This window comes from Prionailurus bengalensis, chromosome D1 (assembly GCF_016509475.1).
Source record: "Prionailurus bengalensis isolate Pbe53 chromosome D1, Fcat_Pben_1.1_paternal_pri, whole genome shotgun sequence".
Taxonomy (NCBI): Eukaryota; Metazoa; Chordata; class Mammalia; order Carnivora; family Felidae; genus Prionailurus; species Prionailurus bengalensis.
The window spans coordinates 39,819,819-39,843,938 of record NC_057346.1 but is presented as its reverse complement, the minus strand read 5'-3'; the positions used below and the strand labels follow the sequence as shown (position 1 = coordinate 39,843,938).

Genomic DNA, 24,120 nt, shown 5'->3' with positions numbered 1-24,120 from the left:
GTAATTTAAAGGCCTGTGTGAAAAACTTAAGCGGTTATTATTTCCTTGCTACATACATCAGGTGTGTAAAATTTCAGATTTTTATCTGTAATCTCTATTGCCTTTTTTGTTTGTTTTGGGGTTTTTTTTTAATTTTAATTTCTAATTTTTTTTAAGTTTATTTATTTATTTTGAGAGAGAGATGGCACAGGGGAGGGGCAGAGAGAGAGGGAGACAGAGAATCCCAAGCAGGCTGCATGCTGTCAGCACAGAGCCGGACACAAGGCTTGAACTCGTGAACCATGAGATCATGACCTGAGCCAAAACCAAGAGTCAGGCACTTAACCAACTGAGCCACCCAGGCGCCCCTAAATTGCCATTTTTGTTTTAACTAACTGTGGAAATGTAATGAGTCCATCTTTTTTTTTTTCCTTGCAGATTCTTGTCAAGACAGGGATCCCCTGAGGGTCTCAATAAGCCGAGAACAAAGTTTCTTTGGGAGCCCACTGGACTGTGAACCATTTGGTTGTCTTTACCCGGTTGCCCAGGAGAACGTCTGTGGTGCTAACTCCAGTGAAGCAGGTGAGAGACCAGTGGAATTCCTGTGCACAGAGATATTTATTGTAGTGTAATTTATAATGACAAGTGGTAGATAACTTTAATGACGGTTGGGAATAGAATCCTTATGGCGCATCCGTAATGTGCAGTTCTGTGTACTTGTTAAATTAAGGGGGTAAAACCTGTCTTTATGGTGTAAAAATTGTATGGAATTATCATCACCAAAGTGTTGGTACAGGTTTACCTTTGTTGGAGGCCAGGTTTCACTTTCTATCTTATATGCTTATGTATTGTAGGGTTGTTTGTTTTGTTTTGTTTCATAAAAAGCATGTACTGTTTACACAAAAAGTTGAATGAGGGAAGTGGAGTTTATTTAGAGAATGGTAATTTTGCTTTTAAATTGTTTCACTAAATAAATGCTGATGGGAAGCATATGAGGATATAAAGTTTTCACAGTTGGCAACCTCTGCAAATTTTGTTTAAGCTTATTTGTAACAATCCACATTTAACTTAATACTGTTAAATATTATCTTTAAAAAATTCTGTGGTATTCTAAATGACGTGCTTTATGTTCACTTTTAAATATTTGGAAAATAGAGTTGCAAGGGAAAAATTTTAAAGTACTTAATCCTGCCACCAAAACACAACCAGATTAATTTCTTCACTTACAAATTTCTGTTTTATAGGTATAATATTGCTTGCCCTACAAAGCATAGTTTCAGTGCTGCTTCATTAGTGCCAATACTTTTCAGCAGTTACCTTTTCCAAGCAGATTTCTTTTAATTTTAGCCATCACTGTCGTTTAATAGAGTGAGAGATGAGAGAGAGCCATTCTCTCTTTACATCTCTTTTTAATTGGAGATTGAAATACCTGCAAAGGATTTAATTTCCAGTGAATTAGAGTTTTTGATATTTTATTTATTTACTTTTTTAAAAAATGTATTTACTTATTTTTGAGAGAGACAGAAACAGCACAAGTGGGGAAGGGGCAGAGAAAGAGGGGGAGAGAGAAATCCAAGCAGGCTCCGTGCTGTCAGCTTAGGGCCCCATGTGGGGCTTGAACTCACAAAACGTGAGATCATGACCTGAGCCAAAACTGAAAGTTGGATGCTCAACCAACTGAGCCACCAAGGTGCCCTGAGTTTTTGACATTTTAAAATGAAACTGTTACCATTCTTCTAAATTTAGCCAAAGAATACTTGTATTTCCTTTTTATTCTACCCGCAACCATCCTCTAGCCAAAGAGGACCAGGAACATAGCCATAGTTGAACAAAGTGGAATGTTCTGACTTGTTGCAGGGAGGTAGAATGCCCAGCACAGGGAGCTGTGAGGTGTTGCAGGACAGGTATTAGAAAGGACTTACCGTAAGATTCGGGCCTGTATTTGGTGATCTGGGGGAGGCTTTAAGGAAATGGGCCTTGCTTATGAGTATTGGATGTTATCAAGAAGCAGGGGCACTTCCACTATTGGGTACCATAAAAACGTATCCAGGAGGTAGGAATGATGGTGCAAGGCTTATGAAAACTACGCTTAGTAAAGAAGCAGCAGTTACTCAGAAAAAAAAAAGGCAAGAGAGAAAACACCAAAGTGCAGTAAGTGGTTGCTTGTGAATGGTAGGAAAAGGAAGAATTTTATTTCTTCATAACTTTTGAAATCGTAACGAGCATCTATTGCCTTTATTATAAATTATCCAAGGTTTTTCGTTTTGAGAGAGAGAGAACGCGCAGGAGAGGCAGAGAGAAAGGGAGAGAGAGAGAATCCCAAGCAGGATCCACAATGTCACTGTAGAGCCCGACACGGGAGCTCTAACCCATGAACAGTGAGATTGTGACCTGAGCCGAAATCAAGAGTCAAAGTTAAGACTCTTAAGCCAAAACGCTTAACCAACTGAGTCACCCAGACAGCCCTCTAAATTATCATTCTTAGTTATGTCTGACAGATTAAACATATATAAAAATTACACTTTCTGTCTCAATAATTCAGGCCATGGCAAAGAGATGCTTGATCATTTTTATGGTTTGGATAATACTCATGGTTTTGTTTATGTTTAGACATGCATACCAGTGGCCTGATTTTTGTCTTGATCCATCATTGTCACAGAATGGCCTTTTCTGTTGGTACCATGAAATTCCTCATGTTTAACAGAACACCAAGGCCTCAGTGATAGTGCTGGGTCAGCTCCTAGCTCTCAGGGACTGCTTTTCTCTTATAATCATCCCTGGATTCAGATCTTTTCTGTCTTAGAAAAGAAGGTCCTAGCTTTCTACTTCTTCTCTGTTCCCTCCCTTCCTCTTTATCCAGGTCTTCATCACCTTGCCTAAATTTCTTTAGTAGGTTAAGTGGGATCACTAACTTCAAGCTCTGTAGCCTTTGCTTTTGTAGGAAAGCAGGAAATGGGGCTTTGCTTCTGAAGGAAAGCAGGAAATTCTTGGGTAGCATGGGAAGATTACTCTGCTTAAGGCATTACCCTGCTTTCGTGATGCTACTTCCCTTTTTGAGTAATCTCATCATGGGCCCTGTCTATCGGGGACAAACCAGTGACCCTTTTTTCTCTGCCAACTGCCTTTGGGGACCTGTCCATTGAATTCTTCAACATCGTTAATTACTCTGACCTTGTTCCTTTCTCATTTTTATTTTTCACCTCTTACCAGTACCCAAATCCTCCCTCTTGGGGAGTCTTCTTGGTATCCGTGTAGAGTTGTGATTATGAATTGAAAAACTGCAGATTAATTTCCTATCTCCCAACTAGCTTTTGGAATGAGCTGCCTAAGAAAAAAATAACAACTTACCCTGCAATTCACCATATCTTAGTTTCTTTACTGAAAATTGTAGTGTGTATTGAAGAAACCGAGTAACAGTTTATTGGTTAGAACAGTTAGGTCACAATGATATATTTTTTAATGAACTAGAAGAGAATAAAAAAGTGTTTAAGAACAGATTGTACTTACTCTAATATTTGGTATTAGCTTTGCTTCTGCTTCATTATCCATAATATAAATATTATGAATATATGAGTAATATGCATGTGTGGCCTGGGTTATCTTTTAGAACACACTTCTCACACAAACATTTAAGAAACATACTGTTAATGTATATGGTATCTTGTAATAAAATCACGGTGATAATGAGACACGAAGTTTATGTATTTGGTGGCACAGTTTTAATTTTATTCTGTTTTAGAGCCACGGATCACTATACGCTTTGGCCAGTTTTCTCATAAACTCCTTTGGAGTAAGAGAGAAATTAACTCAGAATACCTGAATTATCAAGTGAGGCAAAATAATGTTTATATATTTTTAATACATCAAATATAATTAAGAATCATTCATAATAAAAGCAGTATGTGCTCATTGTGATTTTAGAAAGCACCAAAAGTAAAATTCCTCTTTTTCCTACCACTTGTTGCACTTTGATGTTTTTGTCTTTTTTTATATGCATTTTTCTCAACTTTGAGATCATCTTGTATTCATGATAGAATATTCTTCACTTAATAACAAAAGCATTTCCCATCATACTAGCAGTTTTCTATTTTTCATAGAGTAATAACAAGTACAGTTTTCCAGGGAAAAGATGACTAGGAAATGTTTTTAATGAATAATAAAATGAATGTTTTTGTTTCTTTTTGGTCTAAGATAAGGCAACCTTACAAAGCAAAATATGAAAGAAAATTGTCGGAAAACAGAAATGATGTCCTTTGGTGCTAAGAACTTGATTTGTAATAGTCTAAATTCTCTCCCCTCCCCTCCATTTCAGTCAAGGTCAAGGAGGCTGTGACCGAGAATGACGCAATATTAAGTTATGCTGTGGAGGAAGAACATACGTATCTGAGTCCACCTGTGAAGCCACATAATGTTAGTAATGTCTTAATGTGTACCCCATTGTTAGACCTGTTTGGTTTTACGTTGTCTTTAGTTTATACATGTTGTGAAATGTCAAAGTCTGTGTTCTCTGAGATCTACTCTTCCTGAAGTGGATCAATGATGAAAATAGCCAAATCTGAGCATCAGAAGACTTTGCAGTCTATCTGATGCATGATCTCTGTAGTTCTGAGAAGCAAAAGTAATTTCAAACAGTAAGGGCCTATGTCTGGCATGTGTGTGTGTGCGTATGTGTGTGCGTGTGTGTGTGTGTGTGTGTGTGTGTGTGTGTGTAAAGGTGATAGTATATAACCAAGAACTTGATGAATGAGATAGGGATGGGGTGGAGGAGATACGTGTGTGTATGAAAGTCTAATCAGTTCTGAGCAATGATGAAAAGGTTTTAGTACTGACCTTTACAGCTATGAAGGTTTCTACACTTGATCTGAGCTCAGAATTGATAACTGCTAAAAGAGAACTGTTACTGATTTGAGTTTTTTCTAGCTATTACTTCCTACATTGTAGTCTAATGTTCCCCTTAATTTTTAGGCTGAAACAGAAGAGATTTATCATGAGCCATTATCATCAATAACTGTTTCTACTGGGAGCTTTTTAAGTTATGAAAACACAGATTTGAGCCTTACAGATGCAGGTAATAATGTCAAAATGTTTGTAAATAAGTTGAAGGACCAGCATCAGTGGCGTTTGATAGATTGGTGAGAGCAAACATTGAGAGATCATCCCAATGTGCTGAGAGGGATTGTTTCTTTAAATCTCAGGAGTAAACTATTCATGCCTGACAGAATATTGGACAGTATAATACTCTAACCATGATTGGAAGTCACAGGCCTGCAGACCCACAGAGATGCTCTGTGGATCTCCAGCTACATTTTGACAATTATCTGCTATGGTCATATTTTCCCATTCAGTGGGAATCTATCTGAGCAGATTTCTTCATTGCCCTGCTCCCTTATCAACATATATTGTTGGGCCTCCCAAAATGTGTCTCTAAGGAAGTGCCCAGCCATTAAATATTTTCCCTACACTCAATTTTCAGGGTCATTTTCAGAGCATGCATCGGACCACAGGGAACAAGAACCTACCACTGCTAAAGAAGAGGAAACAAATGTATTAAGTTCTGTAGTTCCTGCATCACAAGTCAGTTATCAAAGGCAGGACCCTGGGGAAGTTCATAAACCTGTGTTGCCTGCGGTGGAAAAATTCACATCTGGTCAGACACACCTTCAGCAGATGATGGAAAAGCACATAAATGAAGCAAATTTGATGACTGAGAAGACAGACTTGCGGGGTAAAATGATTTTGAACAATACTTGTATATAACCTTTCATCCTTTCAGTTTGAAGGAGTGATTGAGCTTCGTGTTTTTGTTTTTTAATGTTAATTCATTTTTTGAGAGAGGGAGACCGAGCGGGGGAGGGGCAGAGAGAGAGAGAAGGAGACATAGAATTCAAAGCAGGCTCCAGGCTCTGCGCTGTCAGCACAGAGCCTGATGTGGGGCTCAAACCCACGAACTGTGAGATCGTGACCTGAGCCAAAGTCAAGACGTTTAGCCAACTGAGCCACCCAGGTGCCCTGAGCTTTATGTTTTTATGGACTGCTGCAGCAGTTATGACATGGACACGGCAAACAGGGCATTTAGTGCAAGAGGGGATCTGGGACAAATCAGACTGAAGAACATATAGAAGAGATCAACAAATCTTCCGTTACCATTGCAAAGTTAGCTCTAACAGCTGAGGCCCTATTGCCGTATTGAGAAAGGAGTTCACAGATGAGACCATTGAGTCCTAGTGTGATCGTTTTTAGCTGTGACACCATGGGCAGGCTGCTTGTTATTCTTTCATCTTCTCTAAAAGAGGGATGTTGGAGACTAAACAAAATGATACACATGAAGTACAATGCCTGACCCATAGTAACACCCAGGACAGTGAACAAGGATTTTTTTTTCTTTTTTTCTAACGTTTGTTTATTTTTGAGAGAGAGCCCGAGCAGGGGAGGAGCAGAGAGAAGGGGGCGACAGAGGATCCGAAGTGAGCTCTTTGCTGACAGCGGATAGCCCAGTGCAGGACTCAAACTGTGAGATTGTGGCCGGAGCCAAAGTTGGACACTTTTTTTCTTTTTTAAAATCATTGATCCTAAAATGAACTGAGAATAACAAAGTTTATAGCAAAACAGTGATCATAACGGCTTCTTACTCCTAATTATTAACCTCTTACTTTAGAGCTAGTAAAAATGGAAATGTTGTCAAAAGGTTTTGGTCATTGAGTATCCTCATGTTTTGTATGTTGGACATGATGATAGGACTTAATTTGAAAGCATCTACTGGTAATGAAAAAAAAAATGGAAAGAATTTTGTTGAATTGGGAGTTACCTAAAACTAAATTTTATCTCTTTTTCTCAAAATTCTAACAGTTGACCTTGACTTTCCGGAATTGGAACACACTTTTCCAAATCTGCATCATCAGCTATTTAAACCCTTAGAACCACATCCAGATTTTGATATGTTATCATCATACTCTGGGATTTCTCAAGACAGCAGAGACTTTCACCAGGTAAAGTAATATAGATGCTTCATTGCTGTGAGTTTCCAAAAACAGTTTTTCTTCTATTAGAGCAGAACAGTGGTTCTTAGCCTTGGCTGCTGATTAGAATCCTGTGGAAAGTCTTTAAAAATCCCAGTGCTTGGACTGTGCCCAGAACAGTTAAATCAGAATCTCCAGGAGTGCTTTAGATCATCAGGATTTTTTTTAGGCTCCCCAAGTGATTCTAATGTGGAACCAAGATTGAAAACCAGCTGCACTAGAATTTTGTCATGTGAGCCTTATCTCCAGCTAAGGATTATAATCCATAAGATGCTCAAGAACGTTTTTATTGTCATTTGTTATTAATATTTTTAAGTTTATTTACTTTGAGAGAAAGAGCAGGGGAGGAAAGAGAGGGAGGGAGAGAGAATCCCAAGCAGGCTCCTCACTGTCAGTGCAGAGCCCAGTGCGGGGCTCGATCTCACGGTTCGTGAGATCATGACTTGAGACAAAATCAAGAGTCGGATGCTTAACTCCCTGAGCCACCCAGGTGTCCCTGTTATTTTATTTTTTTGATTTTTCAAAACTAATGCCTCTTCCTACATAGTACAGCAGCTGAGATTCAAATCATGTCTTTTGCTCCCATACCCTGACCTCCCCAGCTGTCCTTACATAATAGTTCCTGCTTTTAGAAGACGATCTCATCATATTCTAAACTCTTATCTGGTTAATTTGCAGTTTGTTTTCTAAATAATCTTTTTTTAAAAAGCCTCTTTCATATTGACTGAAATGGAAGAATGGGTTTAAATAGTCAAATTACTAGTGTGAAAGAGAAGTGGTAATTAAGGAAGAGTAGTATCATAAGAACATGATTATTGATTCGGTTGGAAATACATAATCAGTATTTCAGCCTTTCTCTGTTGTTTTCGTCAGAACTCTGATTCTTCATGGGAAAGCCACCGTACTACCGTTTCATCCAAAAGTACAGCTTCCTTTACAGCGCTGAGAACCAGCCTGAATCCTTCTAACACAAGCCCGAACCAGCAACCTGACCCTCACTTGGCTCATGCTGCAGCTCAGATTTTTGCTACAGAAAACATTACTGAGGGTGTGTATGATTAAGTTAGAAAAAGTTAAAGAAACTCCACTGCTTTTTCCATGGTTTACATCCATTTTCTTTGGAAATTGTGCCTGGCAGGTCTTGGTATGTCTCCACTCCTGCGGTCACCAATCCCCAGTGTTACAACTTCTGTTTCTCTGTGTATCCATCCATTTAAGTAACAGGAGTAATAATGCTGTTTGCATTTTTACAGTATGGAATTTGATAAAAGCAAAAGCACTACCTCTTGTTCCTCAACTTCCTTACCTCAGCCCTTCCAGTTAACAGTTTAAGTATCCTTATGAAACTTTTTATACAGGCCAGTAAAGCTTCCCGGTTAAGTGTCTTACCCTTAATTTCAGCTCAGGTCATGACCTTACGGTCATGAGATAGAGCCCTGTGTGGAGCCTGCTTAAGATTCTCGCTCTTTCTGTCTCTGTCAGTCTCTTCTCCTTCTCTCTTTCCCTTTGCCCCTCTTCCCTGCTCACGCTTTTGGTCTTTCAAAAAAAAAATACTTCTTGTACAAATTCGTGTATACACACATATGCACACCTTTTATATATGAGGTACATAATGTGTGCATTTAGTCTGTTATTAAAATCGGCATTCTCTCTTAATGAGGGGAAAATCCTCAGCATATCTAATAACCATATTTTCTTTATTAGACTAGGAGAAAATACATGGTATGAGCAGTGGAGTTATTAAAAATCACTGTGACCATCCTTTCGTTCTCTATTCATGTATACATACATCAGCTTCCACTCCCCAAGTAGTAGGAAGTAAGCTGAATTCATTATTTACTCAAACTGTTATCCAGGTTTTACAACATGTAATTATGGTTAACTTATTTCTTACAGGCTCTGAACAGTCTTTTCAACAGCTTCTGCCAGAATTTTCTTCGCAGGAGGGGAGCCAGCATGTTGATCTACCAAGTATTTTTAGCATTGAAGCAAGAGATTCTTCCCAAAGCATGGAAAATCATTACTACTCTGCACAGACTGAATTACAAAATAAGAAAAAAAGTGTTCCTTTCCAGCTCTCTGTAGGAAATTTACAAAATTCAGGCTTCAGGTCATCTGATGAGGCTAATGGATTTCATCACTTAAATCTACAGCATAGCACTCCCTGTGGTTCTACCTCTAGTGAATGCTCAATAAAAGCCCAACCAGAAGGCAGAGAAGAAACACTGGGCTCTGAAAAACTGTCAGAAAGAGGGATCGATACAATGTTACAAAGTCAAGGACTCAATGGAGACAAAAAGGAAACCTGTGGGGTTTTAAATATAAATTCACAAGTAGAGGAAATCGATTCACAGTTGTGTCTGAGAACAGTGGAGATGGGAACTTCAGTTCAAGCACCATATTCTGTTCAGAATGAAAAATATTTTGAGAATTCAGCTAAAGCAGAAACTCCAGAAATCCTAAGAAACCTCTCTCAACTAGCACAGTCAGAGCTCTTTTTAAGTTCTGGATCATTACAGAGCTCTATTCCAATGTGGGTAAGTGAAATCTGTGTTGTGTGGAAATAAATTCATTTCCAAGGAAGACTTTTGAAACAAATTTAGAAGCAACAAAGCTACTTAACATTCCTGAGCTAGTCAATCATGTAATCATTGGAAATTTCCAATGAAATGAGCAAACTCCCAAATTTCAAGTTTGTTTTTTTTTTTTTTTTTTTGAAGTTTGAGAGGGAGAGGGCACATAGGGGGAGGGGCAGAGAGGAAGACGACAGAGCATTCCAAGCAGGTTCTGAGCTCAAGTTTTGAGCTGACCTTTAAATTTTACAACCAGTCTGCTCCCAATCGACATATCCCCCTCTCATTTCCCTGAGGAATAGCTTGGCCTATGCTTCAGCACTTTCAGTGTGGAATTTCTTGGCACTGCATTGTATTAATCTGCTTGGTTTCAACTCCGGTCGCCTGAGTATTACCTTTCAGTATTGTCCTTCCACAGATGAACATGTAACAGATTGAGAGCAAGAATGACATCTAGGTCACAGATATTTTGCTCCTTTTGGGGTGTTCTTCTGCAGATTCTTACTCAGTAGTTGGATACTTCCCTCTAAAGATGTAGTTTGAGAACAGTCCACTAGCTCCTGCTCCTTTAGATAGGTCAGTTACACCCTCAGGTTCTGCATGGCTGCCTGTCAACCTGCATCAGCCCTATAATATAAACACTTGGGCTTCTAATTCTTACAGTAGCTATCTTCAGAAAAGTCTTCAGTATTTCTAAAAGTGGGTTGGGATGGGGGAGGCACCACATTGTCAATGTACATCACTTTTACATTTTTACTATTTCAAGGCTGTTACTTTGAATATGGTTTCTTTTTCAATTTTATCACACAGTTGACAGAGTCTGGACATGGTATAATGGAAGAGCCAGAGCTTACATTAGTAAGCACCAGTGATATCAGTATTGCTGAAATGGAGTTTGCAAACTTAACCCTAGAAGAAAAGAAAGAAAATGAGGCAGAAAGCAGCTTTCAGGTAAAGGCCATAGCTCCCTTTAATGTGAATACACTTCATTTACACAGCAGCACACAGCTGAGAATAAGGAATTATTTATGATTCTGTAGATTTCATTAGGGCTTAGAAGGGCTGAAACTCATGCCTTCCATCGCCCAATAAAAGATGTAGGAACTCTAGAAGATACATAAGTAAATCAGACCTAATGGGTATACAGAGTAAGTGCTATTGCAAGTTTATTTTCAAATTATCAACTTGAGTACAACAGATTTATAGTCCTATTAGCTGCAGGTTCCTTGTACTTTTCTCCACTGCAAGCGGACCATTCCTATGGGGCTCACTTCAATTCTTAGAAGGTAGTCATTGGAGGAAATCCTGCTGTAAAGCTTATAATAGATGAATTCATGGATTACAACAGAACTACAGTTGGAAACTGAGCAAGTCTAAGTCACCACCCATCAACTGTTTCAGTTATTAAGTTGCCCTGTTACCAAAGTCCCAGGTTGTACGTGCTACTACCGTGGCAGGACTAATGTTTTTGTAGCCTGATGCTGAATTAGAGAATTCATCTTAAAAAAATAGTTCCACACCTAGTATTTGTTTCCATGATTACTGAGAAGGGTAATGGGGAGGCAGCAGACAAGTGCAGATGCAGAAGTGGTATAGAAGCACTTGACAAGAATCAGGTGAGGAAAAAAGCTTTGGGCTAGAGGAGGCTGGGCAAAAGCCATTCTCTAACAGAGCTGGAGAGTAAAGCATTTTAATAGGAATAGAACTGTAAGGACTTTCCCTTCCCAGAAAACTCCAGCCCTGCCATTTAGATGTGAGAAACCACACAAAGCGGTGAAAGCAGAATAGGAACTAAATTCATTGGACGCAGATTCCTACACTGTATTTGGGGATTGAGAATAGGCATTCAGCTTCCCATCTCCCCCAAACAGCAAATCTCCCTCTACCAAAGGGAACCAGGGGTTTAGGAACTGTTAAGGTTAGTGGAAGATCATTTACCTATGATTTTATCTATGATTTACTTGCAATTAGGTGAATGAATTTCTGCCTCTTATATCAGAAAAAGAAACCTCAGATTATCCAGTATCAGAGCACTGTGTGGAGGAGCCAGTGGCAGTTTCGGCAGGTATGCCTTGAGCATCTGAAAGGGTCCCCTGCTCAACCTCTCAGCCTTCACATTCCCCACAATCTTGTAGACTGCCAGCACAAAAGCGTCAATGAGCTAAAAATAAGCTTCAATTTCATCTTTAAACAGAAACCCTGCCGAAGTTTACAGCTATACCTGGGAGCTTACAAGAAGCATTTGTAAAGAGGAAAAAATCATTTATACAGAGATCTTCCCAGAGACAGAAAGAAATAAAGAATAAGATTTACCTTTCTGAGAAATCTCAGATCAAAACAGCTAAGGAGAAACCAACAGGTATGTTCCCCACATCTGCATCAATTCTCACAAAGAGCATATAGCAGGGCAATATTTGCCAGATCACTTATTCTCTGCTCAGGCTCGTCTGTGAGTCGCCTGAAGGGTGTGAATAAGGTCAGAGTGTCACTTCCTGAAGACAGAAAGACTGCACAAGCCCACATGCGTCAAAGGGCTTTAAGGTATGTATATGTTTCTGTGTCATGTGTGGTTACTCACATTCCTTAAGTATTACTGAGAGTACGAAGAATATGTAAGAATAAATTTCTTACAGATTATACAATCAGTTAGCTGAAGTGAAACAGCAAAGGGAAGAGAAAGCAAAGCAAGATGCATATGCCCAAAACCGAGCAAGGGCAAAAGAGTTTCATAAGGTGAGTGAGGCCCCCTATAATCTTTCCAGGTCTAGGGCACTGCAACTGTTAATTTCATTTTTCTATTCCCTCCACAGAAAACACTAGAGAAACTTCGAGCCAAAAGTACGTGTTGACTTTCTACAAAATGTGTAAAGATTCTTTGTTTAAATTATGTGTAACATAGGTGAAGTTATTTAAAGTCAATAAATTTTTATTTAAGAATTTTAACATGGGATTCCTTCCACTCCCAAGCACCGTCGTTCCTCCGAGTCAGAATCACATTCTTCAAAATAGCCCTGAGAACGAGAGTATACATGGGTTAAATTTGGGAGACGTTTCTTTCCCACATGGCTGTGAAGGAGCTAAATCTTGTATCTCCTCAGGAAAACATAGCAACACTGAGTAACTATTATATCCTATGGAGAACTTCGATATCTGGTCACAGCGTTAAGGGCTCTTGGTTTTAGCCCCACAAGCCCTCTTTGAAATGACCTATAATTTAGACCTTTAAATTTTTTCAAATGTGTACATACCTTTTAAAAGGAGCTTTTGTTCAATCCACAGTTGTCACCATCAGTTCTATCCTATAGAAAAGGAATAGAAAAGTAAAACTCCATTTCCAGAGATGATCCTGTAAATAAAGCCAATCTCCCTCTATTAGATCTATTATTAATATTACAAGTTGCCCAGTTACTAGTAACAACAGAGATCTAGGCATGCACCATTCAAAATACTATGTATGGTCAGATGAGAATTTGAAATATGGCTGTTGTAAATGTTCCCAATAGGCTGAACGCTAGCAAAGTAGCATAAAGAAAGCAAGCCTAGTGGAAAAATTTTTTATGGTCATGTCCACAGCAAATGAGAAACTACATTCTCAAAGCCTTGGTAATGACCATTATACCATTCAAGATAAGATAAAGAACTAACTTGCCAGAGTTCTTTCCCTTGGGCTTCTTTAATCTCCACTTGAATATGGACATACTTCAGGTATTCCCCACCTACGGACGATTTTATAGTGTAGGCTAAATTTCTCAAAATGTGGTTTTAATTAGGTTCCAAAGTAGCCGGATACCCAGTTCTGAACTAATACGTATTGAAATTTCCAGGCTTAAAAATGCAGAGTTGGAATAATTAATTTTTCAACCCATTCCATTTTTTAATGTTTTTTTGGGGGGGGGGGGGCAAGAGGAGGGAGACACACTTCAAGCTCTGATCTGTCAGCACAGAGCCCAACGCGGAACTCAAACTCCTGAACCACGAGATCATGACCTGAACCAAAGTTGGACACTCAACTGACTGAGCCACCCAGGAGCCCCCACTTATTTTTTAAATACTGTATTTATTTTGGGAAGAAAGAACATGCCAGTGCGGGAGGGGCACGAGAGAGAGGGATAGAGGAGCCCAAGCAGGCTCAGCGCTTATCAGCCCAGAGCCCAAACTCAAATACACCAACCATGAGGTCATGAGCTGAAGTCACTGAACTGACAGAGCCATCCAGTGTCCCCCAGATTTCATTTAGATGGATGTTCAGAAAGGCTACTTTCATTCAGCCCAGTCAGAGCAGTTGAACATTTTGCCCATCATCATAACATCACAAATCACTGGCAAGTTGTATAAACACACATTAATATCTAGGGTTGTTTTTTTTTTAATTAGGATACAATAAACCACCAGGATTAGCTGTTGCCAAAATTAGGTAAACCAAAGCATTAGGAACATTAATGAAGTGTTATGAAAGAAAAAGCTTTCAACTCCTGTAAGATTGGGCACTTGAGGGGAAATCTTACCTGCAATCTTTGGGATCCAGTTTTTTTTTTACTTTAGGGCCCTAGAAATCAAGTTTTAAGAATTACACTGATTGCTGTTTTGGCAAATGATCTATAAAATTGTTATCCCTTAATTGCTTCCAATATGGGAAAGTCTTGTTACTTCCACTCTACTCCACAGGCCTAGCAGAAAATGTTACAGGTCTCATTGTCACCACTGCAATAAACTTGCTGTGATGCAAGCATTACCTGTGTCTCAATGTAGCCACATTAACAATTCCTGGACACCATGAATGATAGTGCCCACTTCCACCTTAGAATGAATGAGGCTTTTAAAAATTTCCTCTCAAGCTTATGTATAAGCTATACAAAGGTTTCTGATTCCATATAGAAGTCCTGCTGTTTGCTAGCAATAAAAGCACCCACCAGAAGCAACAGAAATAGAAAGCCTTACGTGTTTAGGGTCAGACTACATGGACCCCTGGTTCTCAATTTCAAACACCCTAGAAAAAAAGAGAAGCATTAGTTCCTATCAAAGATGATCTCAAATTCAGTAATATGAAAAACTATAGGAATACTGTTTCAATAAAAATACCAGGTTTAACATGCACGAAGCCAAGAAAACCAACGATGCCAGATACTGAATTGATATTGCACTGTCCTTTGAACACCCAGCAGGAACACGCTGCTGAATGCAGATACCATGCAGTGCAATCATGACTGAATTGTAAACCCCTGTACTTCAAGGTTGCAACACCACTGAGAAACTTATCTCTAGAGATTTAAGTTCTTGTAATATGTAATTTGACTTTTATTCCTAATTATCATTCCAATGAGGCAACTACATTAACTGCATCTGAAATTATAAATCTAGTCCCCATTATCTTTATCCTGTCTCTGTATTATACATACAGAACTATTAAGTCAAATACTAAAAGAAATGATGCATTAGAAATCAAGACTGTGGCTTGTGGATTGTGAAATCAATCTGTAGCTCAGATTGCTATCAGGCAGAATTTAAATTCAATATCCGTACTGTAACATATCCAAAGACACAGGTTATTAGGATGAACCATAGCAATGGTTTCATAAGGATACAAGACAGGAGGGGGCATTTTCATGTTATTCCCTAGACATGCAGTCTCCTCAGTTTGTCCAATTCGGTGTATAAATATCATGGCAAGTACCTTTGCCAAGATCTCAATACCTTTTTAATTTTAGAGAACACACAAGTGGGGGAGATGGGAGAGAAAGAAAGAAAACCTCAAGCCGGCTCCCCGCTCAGCACAGAGCCTGACACAAGGCTCAATCCCATGACCCTGGGATCATGACCTGAGCGAAAATTGAGTCGGACTACTCAACTGACTGAACCACCTAGGCACCCAAGATCTAATACTTCTGTGGCATACCCAAATAACTACGAGGCACAACAGTAATGGGATACCGTACTCACAACTCACATTTTTTCAGTACTTTTGAATTCTTAATAAATTTCAACAAAAATTAAACATTCCACCTACCTCTAAACGTAAATGAGTTCAAATCATATTCACCCCTACAGATAAAATACCAAATAAAAGATTAAGAACAATTTACATGTGTGATTAAAATCTAAAATAGGTGCTTAGCATCCAAATTGACAACCACGGGGTTTTTTTTTTTTTAAGCTATCGTCAGCTCCGTCAGAATCAAGTTTTAGTTCATGTCTGTAATCATTCAGCAGTTGAACAGTTAAATTCATCATGTGAACTGTAATGGTGCCCCCAAGATTACACTGTCCCCAACAAAACTTACCTAAACTAGCATGCCCTGAACTATACAGATTCTTGGGATACTCCAATACCTAAGATTTAAAATATATGACCATTAGGTCTTTCAATGTTTTAGCAGATAGATGTCTTGTAGTTCTTTCCCACAGATCTAACACATAGTTCTGTGAATAAAGGAAACCACACATATACTCTATGAGGCGTTTCCAACGATGTAGGTCTACAGAAAAAGCCCCATCGGGATAGACCTCAACCACTGTTTACAGTTTTAAAACTGAAGATTCCACAAGAAAACAATTAGACCTGTGATCTGCTCTAAATCTGAGTTCAAAATTGTGCAAAAAGCCAAACATCCTATTTACAACAAACTTATTCCATAATTTAATCGCATGATAAGGATTTTCTGAATGGTTGGTTACAAGAGTGTATACCGAGATAGACATGCAAAGTACCAAGTAGCTATTCTAGAACCACCAAAGGAAAAAGATTTCCATGTCTAAAGTCTTGATTTTTACAAACTCCAATGAAATTCCCAGGATTACAGCAAAATGTTTAAGATTCTGCCTCATTTTAAGAACTACAGTTATTTGACTTAAAAAATTTCAGGAAAATATTAATATGGCTGTACTTATGTTCTTCCCATTTAGGAATCCCTGGAAGATAATAAAACAAATTGGATGATTGTGAATTAATAACCTTTCCATCATTCAGATTTAGGAAATCTCGTGTAATCATTTCTAACATTACACTATTAAGTCCTAAACCTCATTTTAGATTATGCATTAGTTTAAGCTAACGTAGATGCTTAAAGTGGGAATATCCTGCATTCTGATTATTGCCATAACCTAAGTTACAGTTTGGGGACCCCTTCCTGCAAGTGAAGTAAAGCTTACATCTGTCACTATAAAATGTATGAACTCTAAAATCTTTTTCTGAAATCACGTCATAAACAAATTAAAACTGGGAAAATGACTTTCAACAATGAAACCTGTAGAGGTTTATATTATCTGATAAAGTACATTTAAACAAATCTGATCCAAAAATTCACCAAAAGACATTCCTTCACTGAAAGCAGAAGACATACCTTTAAGTCCAGACATTGTGCTCTCAAATGAAAAGCCTACAACAAGAAGGCATCTTTGTTTTATGTCAACATTAAAATCGTAATACTAATTCACCATAGTTGAGAATTCCCTTTTGTCTTGTGCTTTAGTCATTCTACAGTCCTGAAACCAACTTTCAAGTTTATCAAACCCCCCACCATCACTTTAGTTGGTTGTAGGGATCTTGTTCCTTCTTACATGTATCAAAACTCATATTGAGCCATGAGTTCTGGGTTGCAAAAGAGGATTTATTTTCTGCACTTGTCTAAGTCTTTGTCCACAAAACTGAACAAAAACAAGCACAAGTGCAATCAATACAGCGTTATTTAGTGGCATAATCAGCAATATACAGTGGTGATGAGAAGAAAATTGTAGTTGACACAGTCTAGGTAGTTAGGAAGTTCTTATTACAATAACACGTTTGACACTAAAGGTCTTTGTTTGAATAAAACTGGGATAAAAACGGCTTCAGGTATCCTGAGGAGATGTCAATCATTAGTGATTACATTTATAATAAAGGTTTTCAGGAGATAATCTCCATACTTCTTTGTTCAAAATGACACCTTTAAGCTCTTGCTCTGAAACAAAGTATGGGCAAAAACAGTAGGATCCTGTTTATTATTTATCAGGTGATTATTTTTGCTATGCAAGTCTTAATTCTTTTCTACATGTAAACAATTCCACAGCTTTAAAATGCTTTTCCTGATAATTCAGAGTTTCACTAATTTGTTCAGGTTCTTTTTATTTTCTCCTTAGATTCATTTTTATCACTGACATATATATTTGCATTTATCATCTTTATTTTCTACGAAAAGCTGTTTTTCTGTGCTGTTTACCTTAACATTCATATTCCCATCTCCTTTTCAGACCATTCTATCCTCTGTCCAATGTTTTTGGACCTTGATGTTCTCCTTTTAGACACAGCTGCTTCTTCAGTATATTCCTCTTGTTCTAAATACACATTCTTCTTCTTTGGTACTTCAGAACTTACTATGAAATAATTATGGTCCTGCATAAAAAACATCCATATTAAGCAACAACTAAATCTTACTGCTTTTGTTATCCCACATAACTTAACTCTAGGCTACTGAAAAAAACCTGGAGACGGTCTAAATGTTAAAAATCCAAATTCAGCTTCTTTTCCTCACTAGACATCCTAATAGCAATTACTGAAAAGCCCATGTTCTCACCAGGTGAGTATCCAAATAATCCCTATTTTTATTTCCTGCACCAAATCTATTAAGCTTTTCAAAAACTAAATTCAGAATCTAAGATAGTAACTAGTAGAATAAATTCTTCCTGTACCAACTGCTATTCTAAGACGAAATAAGACAAAAATGTCACTTACCACCAATTTGATATCACATTCGTCATCATGTTCAAGATTTGTTGCAAGATCATCCTCTGCTCTGTAACATTAAAATATATCCTCACTCAGATGACAAAAACTTCTAGAACCCATTAGTAGTATACTATCATGATGCACAACTGAAACATCAATACTAATTAAAAAGAAAATTTACGCTATCCTGTGTAACACCCCAAAATGGATGTCTCATGTGCCAAACTCATAGCTCAACTACCAACCCAAATGGTTTACTGTAAAATATAAACAAATTGATAGCATGATATGGAACATTAAAGTTCAAAAACTTTAATTTAATTCGACAAAACCTATGACCAAAATTATTTCACGTGAGTAAACTTACTCTGACTCAATAGGAGAGAGAGATCCATCATCATCCAAGTATTTATATCTACGACTGTCAAAATCTTCTTTTTCTAAATCTTCACCAACATTCATTTGTTTCAAGGATTCCTTGAGGTAGTATTCATACTTCAGCTTTTCAAGGTAGTTGAAAAATCCTCTTGCCACTGCTTGCTACATAAAAACGCTGTATTGTAAGTAATGGCCTCACAAAATAAAAAACTTCCCTGACTCAGCAGATGCCTTATGTTCCAAAATAAAGGATCCCTCTGCTAAAAACTCTTATATGATCTTTAGTTACTCTGCCATATGTGGGCCACATATGCCAGATGCTGGTTTTAAAAGGAATTCGTGGTCTACCTAGCACATTACCAATTTACCTACGTTGGTATACCAAGAAAACCTAAGCACAGATCTTGTTTGCATTAAAAAATGTCTTTAGAAGCTCCCAAAGAAACAAATCTCTATAAGAGAATTAACTTAAAACAAAAGCTTAGAGAATATTCTTTCAAATATATCAACTCTAGAGCAAGAGACTTATGAATTGTGCAGTCATTTAACTAAAATATTTGAGAGCTTACTGCTAAGTAATTGTTGGGCAGTTCCATCAGAAATTGAGTATTTGGTATCAGAAGAAAATGGCCTATTCTAAAGCCACTGCACATGGAAGGTATGGATAGGTTTGGCTTAGGTTACCATAAAACCACTGGGAATCATTTCAGTTTTAGGAGTGTTTAACGGCCTGATTAAATCAAGTGATTTTATATAAACAGCCTTGAAACACCTCATATATGGATATGTTCACTGAATAGACCAGTGAAGAATCCACCCAGGAACCCAAGTGGTATTTGTGCTGAAGGATGGGTTGTGGTCTTGAAGTGGCAGTTAGTACAGAAGAGTATTAACAAAGTTGCAGATTTTATGTTCTAGGTACATCTCAATTCTAAAAGTGGCCACCAAGGGGAGCCTGAGTGGCTCAGTTGGTTGAGAATCTAATTCTGGATTTAGGCTCAGGTCATGGGAGACTGGCTGTAGATTACTGCTAGAAAGCCTAAGACCGACTGCAGGTAACTTCTACAGTGAAAACTACTTCTGGGAATGGAATATAAAAAACAAGAACCACAAGTCTTAACTCTGTTCAAGTAAAGGGAAAGACCATGCTTATAGCTGTGCCAATATGAGACATGAATTCCTTACACATTTCGTCACCTACAAACACAAGTAGTTAACTCTGGAAGAGACTACCAAAAGAATAAAGAGATACAGTTGAAAGCAAAGTAGTGTCTGACCTTATTTATCCTAAATCAAGCAGGGCTAAGTTCTAGAGAAATCTAAATCCAGACATCTCCTGGAATGCTTGTGTCAAACTCCCTGGAACGGGGCTGGCAAATGTTGAGATTGAGCCCCACATTTTTCCGGCTCACCACTGACAGCAGAGACTGCTTGGGATTCTCTCTCCTCCCCTCTATACCTCTCCCCAGCTCGCTTGTGGGCTCCTTCACTCAAAAATAAACTTTACAGGGGCACCTGGGTGGCTCAGTTGGTTGAGCGGTTGACTTCAGTTCAGGTCATGATCTCACAGTTGATGAGTTCGAGCCCTGCGTAGGGCTCTGTGCTGACAGCTCAGAGCCTGGAGCCTGCTTCAGATTCTATGTCTCCCTCTCTCTGTCCCTCCCCCACTCATGCTCTTTCTGTCTCAAAAGTAAACACTTAAAAAAATAAACTTTACAAAAAAGGGGGGGGGGCACTTAAAAGTGGCCAACAAATCATTTCAGGCATTTTGGCTATGTGTATCCACATTTATAAAATACTGACCTCAAAGGTTAAAATCTTCCTCCAAGGTAGTGGTTTTCTTTCATTCTCTGATTCTAAAAATGGGAACCCAGATCCTTTGTCTCTAACTTGTTTCCTATTTATTTGGGAGCATCTAGTATTTTTTCTTCCTTTTGGTCTTCCCCTTGGTCTTCCTGTTGGCTTGTATTTCCTCTTTTTACGTTTCTTTTTTTTGAATCTTTCAAAAATAGCTTTTAAAGTCAATGGTCTTGGTTCTAAAGATGAGTCACTAGAGGAATCCTTTGCTTGAACACTTTCAGGTGAATAAACAAATTTTCTGATAGGGTTTCTTTGCCTCGGTTTAGGTGAGGAAGGGACACACTGAGTTTTAAATAAGCTGCTACCAGATGAAGAATTATCACTGGAAAAAAAAGGGGAAAAATTAATCACACCCTCTTGTATTACTGAATACTGATTACTGTAATACACTTTTCTTCCACAGACCAAAAGCAGGAAAACATGTTCAGAATAATTTTTAAAAAGATGGGCTCAGTACTAAGCCAACTATTTCGTTCTAACTACTGAAAATGGCCTATAGTGCCATGATCTCATAGCATTTACCAAAAAATGATCTCCCAAAAGAAAGAATATTAATTTCCAAAGACGGTCTTGTTTACTGCTAGAACTTGCTCTAAATAAAACTAGAGGAACAAAGTAAACATTTGACTTGAATACAGTATAAATGCCCATTTCATTTCCCTTGTTAACTAGATATTTCCATCATATATATACATATACATGCCAGCATTCTCGATAATGTGCAGTATCACAAAGTAATTTTTAAGCAAGATCACCCACTGATGTCCATTGCCCGTTTGTAGGAGTAATTTCGTCAGGAAGAGACACCAAACTGGCCAAGAGTATTGCTTCCCTGGTTAAGAATGTATCCCACTGTTAATTATATAAACAAGCCGAAGACCTGTAACAGGTTTTCCTTTTCTTCTAATTCTTGAAAATTACCTTTACTGCTTACTAGGTAATTCAAATACAGTAAACATTACCATCAAATTTAGTCAGCTTTGTGATAAAAATCTAGTAATGGGTGATTAAAAAACTTAAAAAGCACTTACCTGTGATTTTCAATTTCCACAGCTGAATCAGATGCCATTATAGGGTTCAGAGAATTCATTCCTGTTATGTATTCTCCAAGCCCCTCTCCAAATTAGTCATCACTTATTACTTGCTTCAGATTTCCGACAACTCGGCAAACATGATGTGGCTTCTCCGAACGAATGCTAACACAAACAGCTATTATCTAAACAAAATTTCACGTAGTCAGGTAATGCCGTTTTATGTAAATTAAGGAAAAAATCAAATACAAGGCCTTTAATATTTTTATATAGGAACTATCCATTTCAAATCAAAAATTCTAAAATCTAGAAAGTGAATTCATGGTTTCCATCTTTCAGCTGTGTCTTCTCAATCTATCCAAGTGGAATAAGATTACAGTACATTTCCAAAAAAAAAGTATTAAACATCTTCCCGTAATACAGAATGTAAATTCACTAGCCATATTGTGTGCAAGTATTAACACACCGTTAATAGCCAAAAAGCCATTTGTTAAGAGCAGATGAGCACTCCCAGGAAAAACTACATACGAAGGCAAGAGGCAATGCTGCCTCAGTGTATCAGGAGAAATAATCCCCACGATTTACTCTGTCAATCCAAACCGCTGGCCTCATTTTTTATTTGTAGCCTCTTCTCATTCATACTGTGATTCCAAGTCACTGTGAAATTTCTACCTCGGCATATAGGATTTCCTGATAAGTCCTGAATTCTCAAACTTTTCAAGGAAAGGCTAACAGACTACACAATGGTGCCTTTCATCTCTCATTTTAACCTCCTTGGAAGCTCTTACAATAACAAAGCAAAAACTGTCTTATTTATTAGTTTGCTACCTCATCTCCCCCATAGGTGATGCCTACATTCTTCCGCTCTTGCGTTTAGTCTTTACTTGGGAAGGACAACTAAGGAAGAAAGGAATCCTAGAATTAAATGGCAAAATATCTCAACTCAGGAAATCCTTAAAGTCACACAGATCTTGTATCTGCAAAACACCCAACGGACTCGTGGTAATTTTCAGGATATGTCTTGTTGCAGCTTTGCATTTTCAAAATGCAAAATCTACGAATTCATGAATTGCCCAAAAACAGCAATTTAACAAAAATTGGGTCCAATGGCACTGATGGGATATACCGGAGGTTAAATCTGCCTTTTAAATATCACAGTGGCATTAACTCAAAAAACACATTTTCGGAAACGGTTTAGAAAGCATTCCTGGGGCCCCTGAGGGGCTCAGTCGGTTGTACACTTCAGCTCAGGTCATAATCTCACCGTTCCTGAGCTCGAGCCCCATCCTGTCTCCCGACTCTGCCGCTCCCCTACTCGACACTCTCAAAAATAAATAACCATTAAAATAAATTTCTAAAGAAAGCACTCCTAAGTGTCGCTTCCGTCCCACGATCCGGCGCTCTTGTGTGGTGGTAACAACCCCTTCAACCACTCACTATGCCTGACCTTCGAGCAGAGGGTCTCCAGGAAGCACCCAACCTCATGCAAGGAAAATGGCGTCAGAAATGGTTACCTTGCACTTACGAAGATTAACAAAACGTGTGCTCGCCCGTAATACTTAATTTTAACAACTTCACTAACATACAACGGAGCACGCCTACAAACGCGTAGGTGTGGGCCGCCATCCAGCCACTAGGCCCACAGCCGCGAGCCCACCACCCTCAGGGCCTGCCTTCTGCGCTGTGGCTGCAACCTGCCGAGCAACGCGAGGATCCCGGGGAAACCGAGCTCCTCCCTCGCTCACCAGGCCCCGACGATCACGTCCTCTTCCTACCCACCCAAACTGGCAAACGGCTTGCACCAGGAGCGCCGGTTCGGCACAGGCTGACCAACCCAGGCCTCGGAGGTCCGCATCCGGCAACCTCCTGACCGCAGCACCCCAACGCGCCTAGGACCACCTACCTCCACAGCCTCTCGAAAGAAAAGGATGGCCCATCGCACGACCCAGCTAATAGTGGGCCCGAAATCTCGCGAGAACACTTTACGCCACGAGGAACGTGAAAGGTGGGAAGCAGCAAGATGCGGGAGCGCCATTTTGATCGCCGCGAGGGGCGGGGCGATTGGGGTGGGCGGTGCCTGAGCTCCCTAACGCGGAGGAGGCGGGGTTGACAGACGCATTTCTCGGGGTTCAGGAGTCGGCTCGGCTAACTGAATAGGTAAATGGAATAGCCAAGAACTTTTCGGCAAATGGGGTCAACTTTTCGGAGTGGGTGTGAACTGCCAGGAGGCAGCCACTCAGCCTGATCTGTTTCCGGTGTCTCGCATTTGCTGAGCCGCCGTCTGATTTCCTAAAGCCTGGTCAGGGGTGTGTGCGTGGATGTGAGTGTGGTGCCGGCTGTGTTGTTAGATCTACTTCTGTCTTCAGAAATCTCTTCTGTGTGAAACTGTGACAGACCCCTGCCTTGACCGTGACTCAAAATTTGTAACCTTTGTACTGGAAGCCGGTGTTACTCCATTGCACACCCGGTTCCCCTCTCCACCTTTGGACTTGTTGTGTTAGCTCACTCTTTCCCTCCAAACTGAGGGTCAGCCTCCTGGAGCTGGGCAACGTATCGCAAGAGACACCAGTGGTGGATTGTTTTTT

At 39.1% G+C, this 24,120-nt stretch overlaps 3 protein-coding genes and 10 non-coding genes across 38 annotated transcripts in view; 4 read left to right on the top strand and 9 right to left on the bottom strand.

Annotated features, from left to right (window-relative positions):
- Window positions 1-12,511, top strand: part of CEP295 (centrosomal protein 295) — a 55,770-nt gene extending 43,259 nt beyond the window's left edge. Inside the window, 13 exon segments of the mRNA XM_043579939.1 lie at window positions 418-561; window positions 4,292-4,389; window positions 4,945-5,047; window positions 5,453-5,704; window positions 6,826-6,965; window positions 7,869-8,043; window positions 8,892-9,532; window positions 10,379-10,519; window positions 11,540-11,633; window positions 11,763-11,927; window positions 12,010-12,109; window positions 12,202-12,301; window positions 12,379-12,511. Coding sequence (XP_043435874.1) covers window positions 418-561; window positions 4,292-4,389; window positions 4,945-5,047; window positions 5,453-5,704; window positions 6,826-6,965; window positions 7,869-8,043; window positions 8,892-9,532; window positions 10,379-10,519; window positions 11,540-11,633; window positions 11,763-11,927; window positions 12,010-12,109; window positions 12,202-12,301; window positions 12,379-12,417 — 2,192 coding nt within the window. The 3' untranslated portion in view covers window positions 12,418-12,511.
- Window positions 4,511-4,590, top strand: LOC122484596. The gene has a single exon (XR_006297652.1). It is a non-coding gene; the product is annotated as a small nucleolar RNA U2-19 (small nucleolar RNA).
- LOC122484595 lies at window positions 4,780-4,849 on the top strand. The gene has a single exon (XR_006297651.1). It is a non-coding gene; the product is annotated as a small nucleolar RNA U2-30 (small nucleolar RNA).
- On the bottom strand, window positions 12,477-23,548 carry TAF1D (TATA-box binding protein associated factor, RNA polymerase I subunit D). 22 transcript variants are annotated; one of them, XR_006297331.1, is made up of 14 exons: window positions 23,439-23,548; window positions 21,536-21,720; window positions 20,448-20,826; window positions 18,634-18,806; window positions 18,273-18,333; window positions 17,761-17,933; window positions 16,906-16,941; window positions 15,847-15,895; window positions 15,573-15,607; window positions 14,507-14,555; window positions 14,074-14,114; window positions 13,214-13,284; window positions 12,817-12,867; window positions 12,477-12,579 (listed from the first exon to the last, which is right to left on the bottom strand). XR_006297331.1 is itself a non-coding variant. In XM_043579947.1 (8 exons), the coding sequence occupies exons 2-6, from the start codon at window positions 21,592-21,594 to the stop codon at window positions 17,769-17,771; spliced, it is 837 nt and encodes a 278-aa protein (XP_043435882.1). In that variant the 5' UTR covers window positions 21,595-21,720; window positions 23,439-23,548; the 3' UTR covers window positions 15,846-15,895; window positions 16,906-16,941; window positions 17,761-17,768. The 22 variants fall into 22 exon arrangements, 2 of the variants coding, with proteins under 2 accessions (XP_043435882.1, XP_043435883.1); XR_006297333.1 differs by having other exon boundaries at window positions 23,281-23,439; XR_006297332.1 differs by lacking the exon at window positions 23,439-23,548 and adding an exon at window positions 23,050-23,247.
- LOC122484585 lies at window positions 12,651-12,777 on the bottom strand. The gene has a single exon (XR_006297641.1). It is a non-coding gene; the product is annotated as a small nucleolar RNA SNORA25 (small nucleolar RNA).
- LOC122484592 lies at window positions 13,057-13,181 on the bottom strand. Its single transcript, XR_006297648.1, has one exon. It is a non-coding gene; the product is annotated as a small nucleolar RNA SNORA32 (small nucleolar RNA).
- On the bottom strand, window positions 13,808-13,880 carry LOC122484582. Its single transcript, XR_006297639.1, has one exon. It is a non-coding gene; the product is annotated as a small nucleolar RNA Z40 (small nucleolar RNA).
- On the bottom strand, window positions 14,244-14,383 carry LOC122484587. Its single transcript, XR_006297643.1, has one exon. It is a non-coding gene; the product is annotated as a small nucleolar RNA SNORA1 (small nucleolar RNA).
- On the bottom strand, window positions 14,628-14,765 carry LOC122484583. The gene has a single exon (XR_006297640.1). It is a non-coding gene; the product is annotated as a small nucleolar RNA SNORA8 (small nucleolar RNA).
- LOC122484603 lies at window positions 15,730-15,802 on the bottom strand. Its single transcript, XR_006297659.1, has one exon. It is a non-coding gene; the product is annotated as a small nucleolar RNA SNORD5 (small nucleolar RNA).
- Window positions 15,945-16,075, bottom strand: LOC122484593. The gene has a single exon (XR_006297649.1). It is a non-coding gene; the product is annotated as a small nucleolar RNA SNORA18 (small nucleolar RNA).
- On the bottom strand, window positions 17,108-17,234 carry LOC122484597. Its single transcript, XR_006297653.1, has one exon. It is a non-coding gene; the product is annotated as a small nucleolar RNA SNORA40 (small nucleolar RNA).
- The window catches only part of CD1H11orf54 (chromosome D1 C11orf54 homolog), a 21,953-nt gene continuing 21,279 nt past the window's right edge, over window positions 23,447-24,120 (top strand). For 2 of the 5 annotated variants that reach the window (XM_043579946.1, XM_043579942.1), the window contains exon 1: window positions 23,699-23,855. The gene's annotated coding sequence lies outside the window, so the exon portion shown is untranslated. The other 3 variants (XM_043579944.1, XM_043579941.1, XM_043579945.1) reach the window with 3 other exon arrangements.

What these genes read in the sequence shown, in the direction of transcription:
- TAF1D (XM_043579947.1), bottom strand. Translation starts at nt 21,594, where the DNA reads ATGAATTCTCTGAACCCTATAATGGCATCTGATTCAGCTGTGGAAATT. An exon ending in GTGGAAATTGAAAATCACAG is followed by an intron (nt 20,827 to 21,535) that starts GTAAGTGCTTTT and finishes TTTTTTTTCCAG; the next exon opens with TGATAATTCTTCATCTGGTA. An exon ending in GGAAGATTTTAACCTTTGAG is followed by an intron (nt 18,807 to 20,447) that starts GTCAGTATTTTA and finishes GTTTTTATGTAG; the next exon opens with CAAGCAGTGGCAAGAGGATT.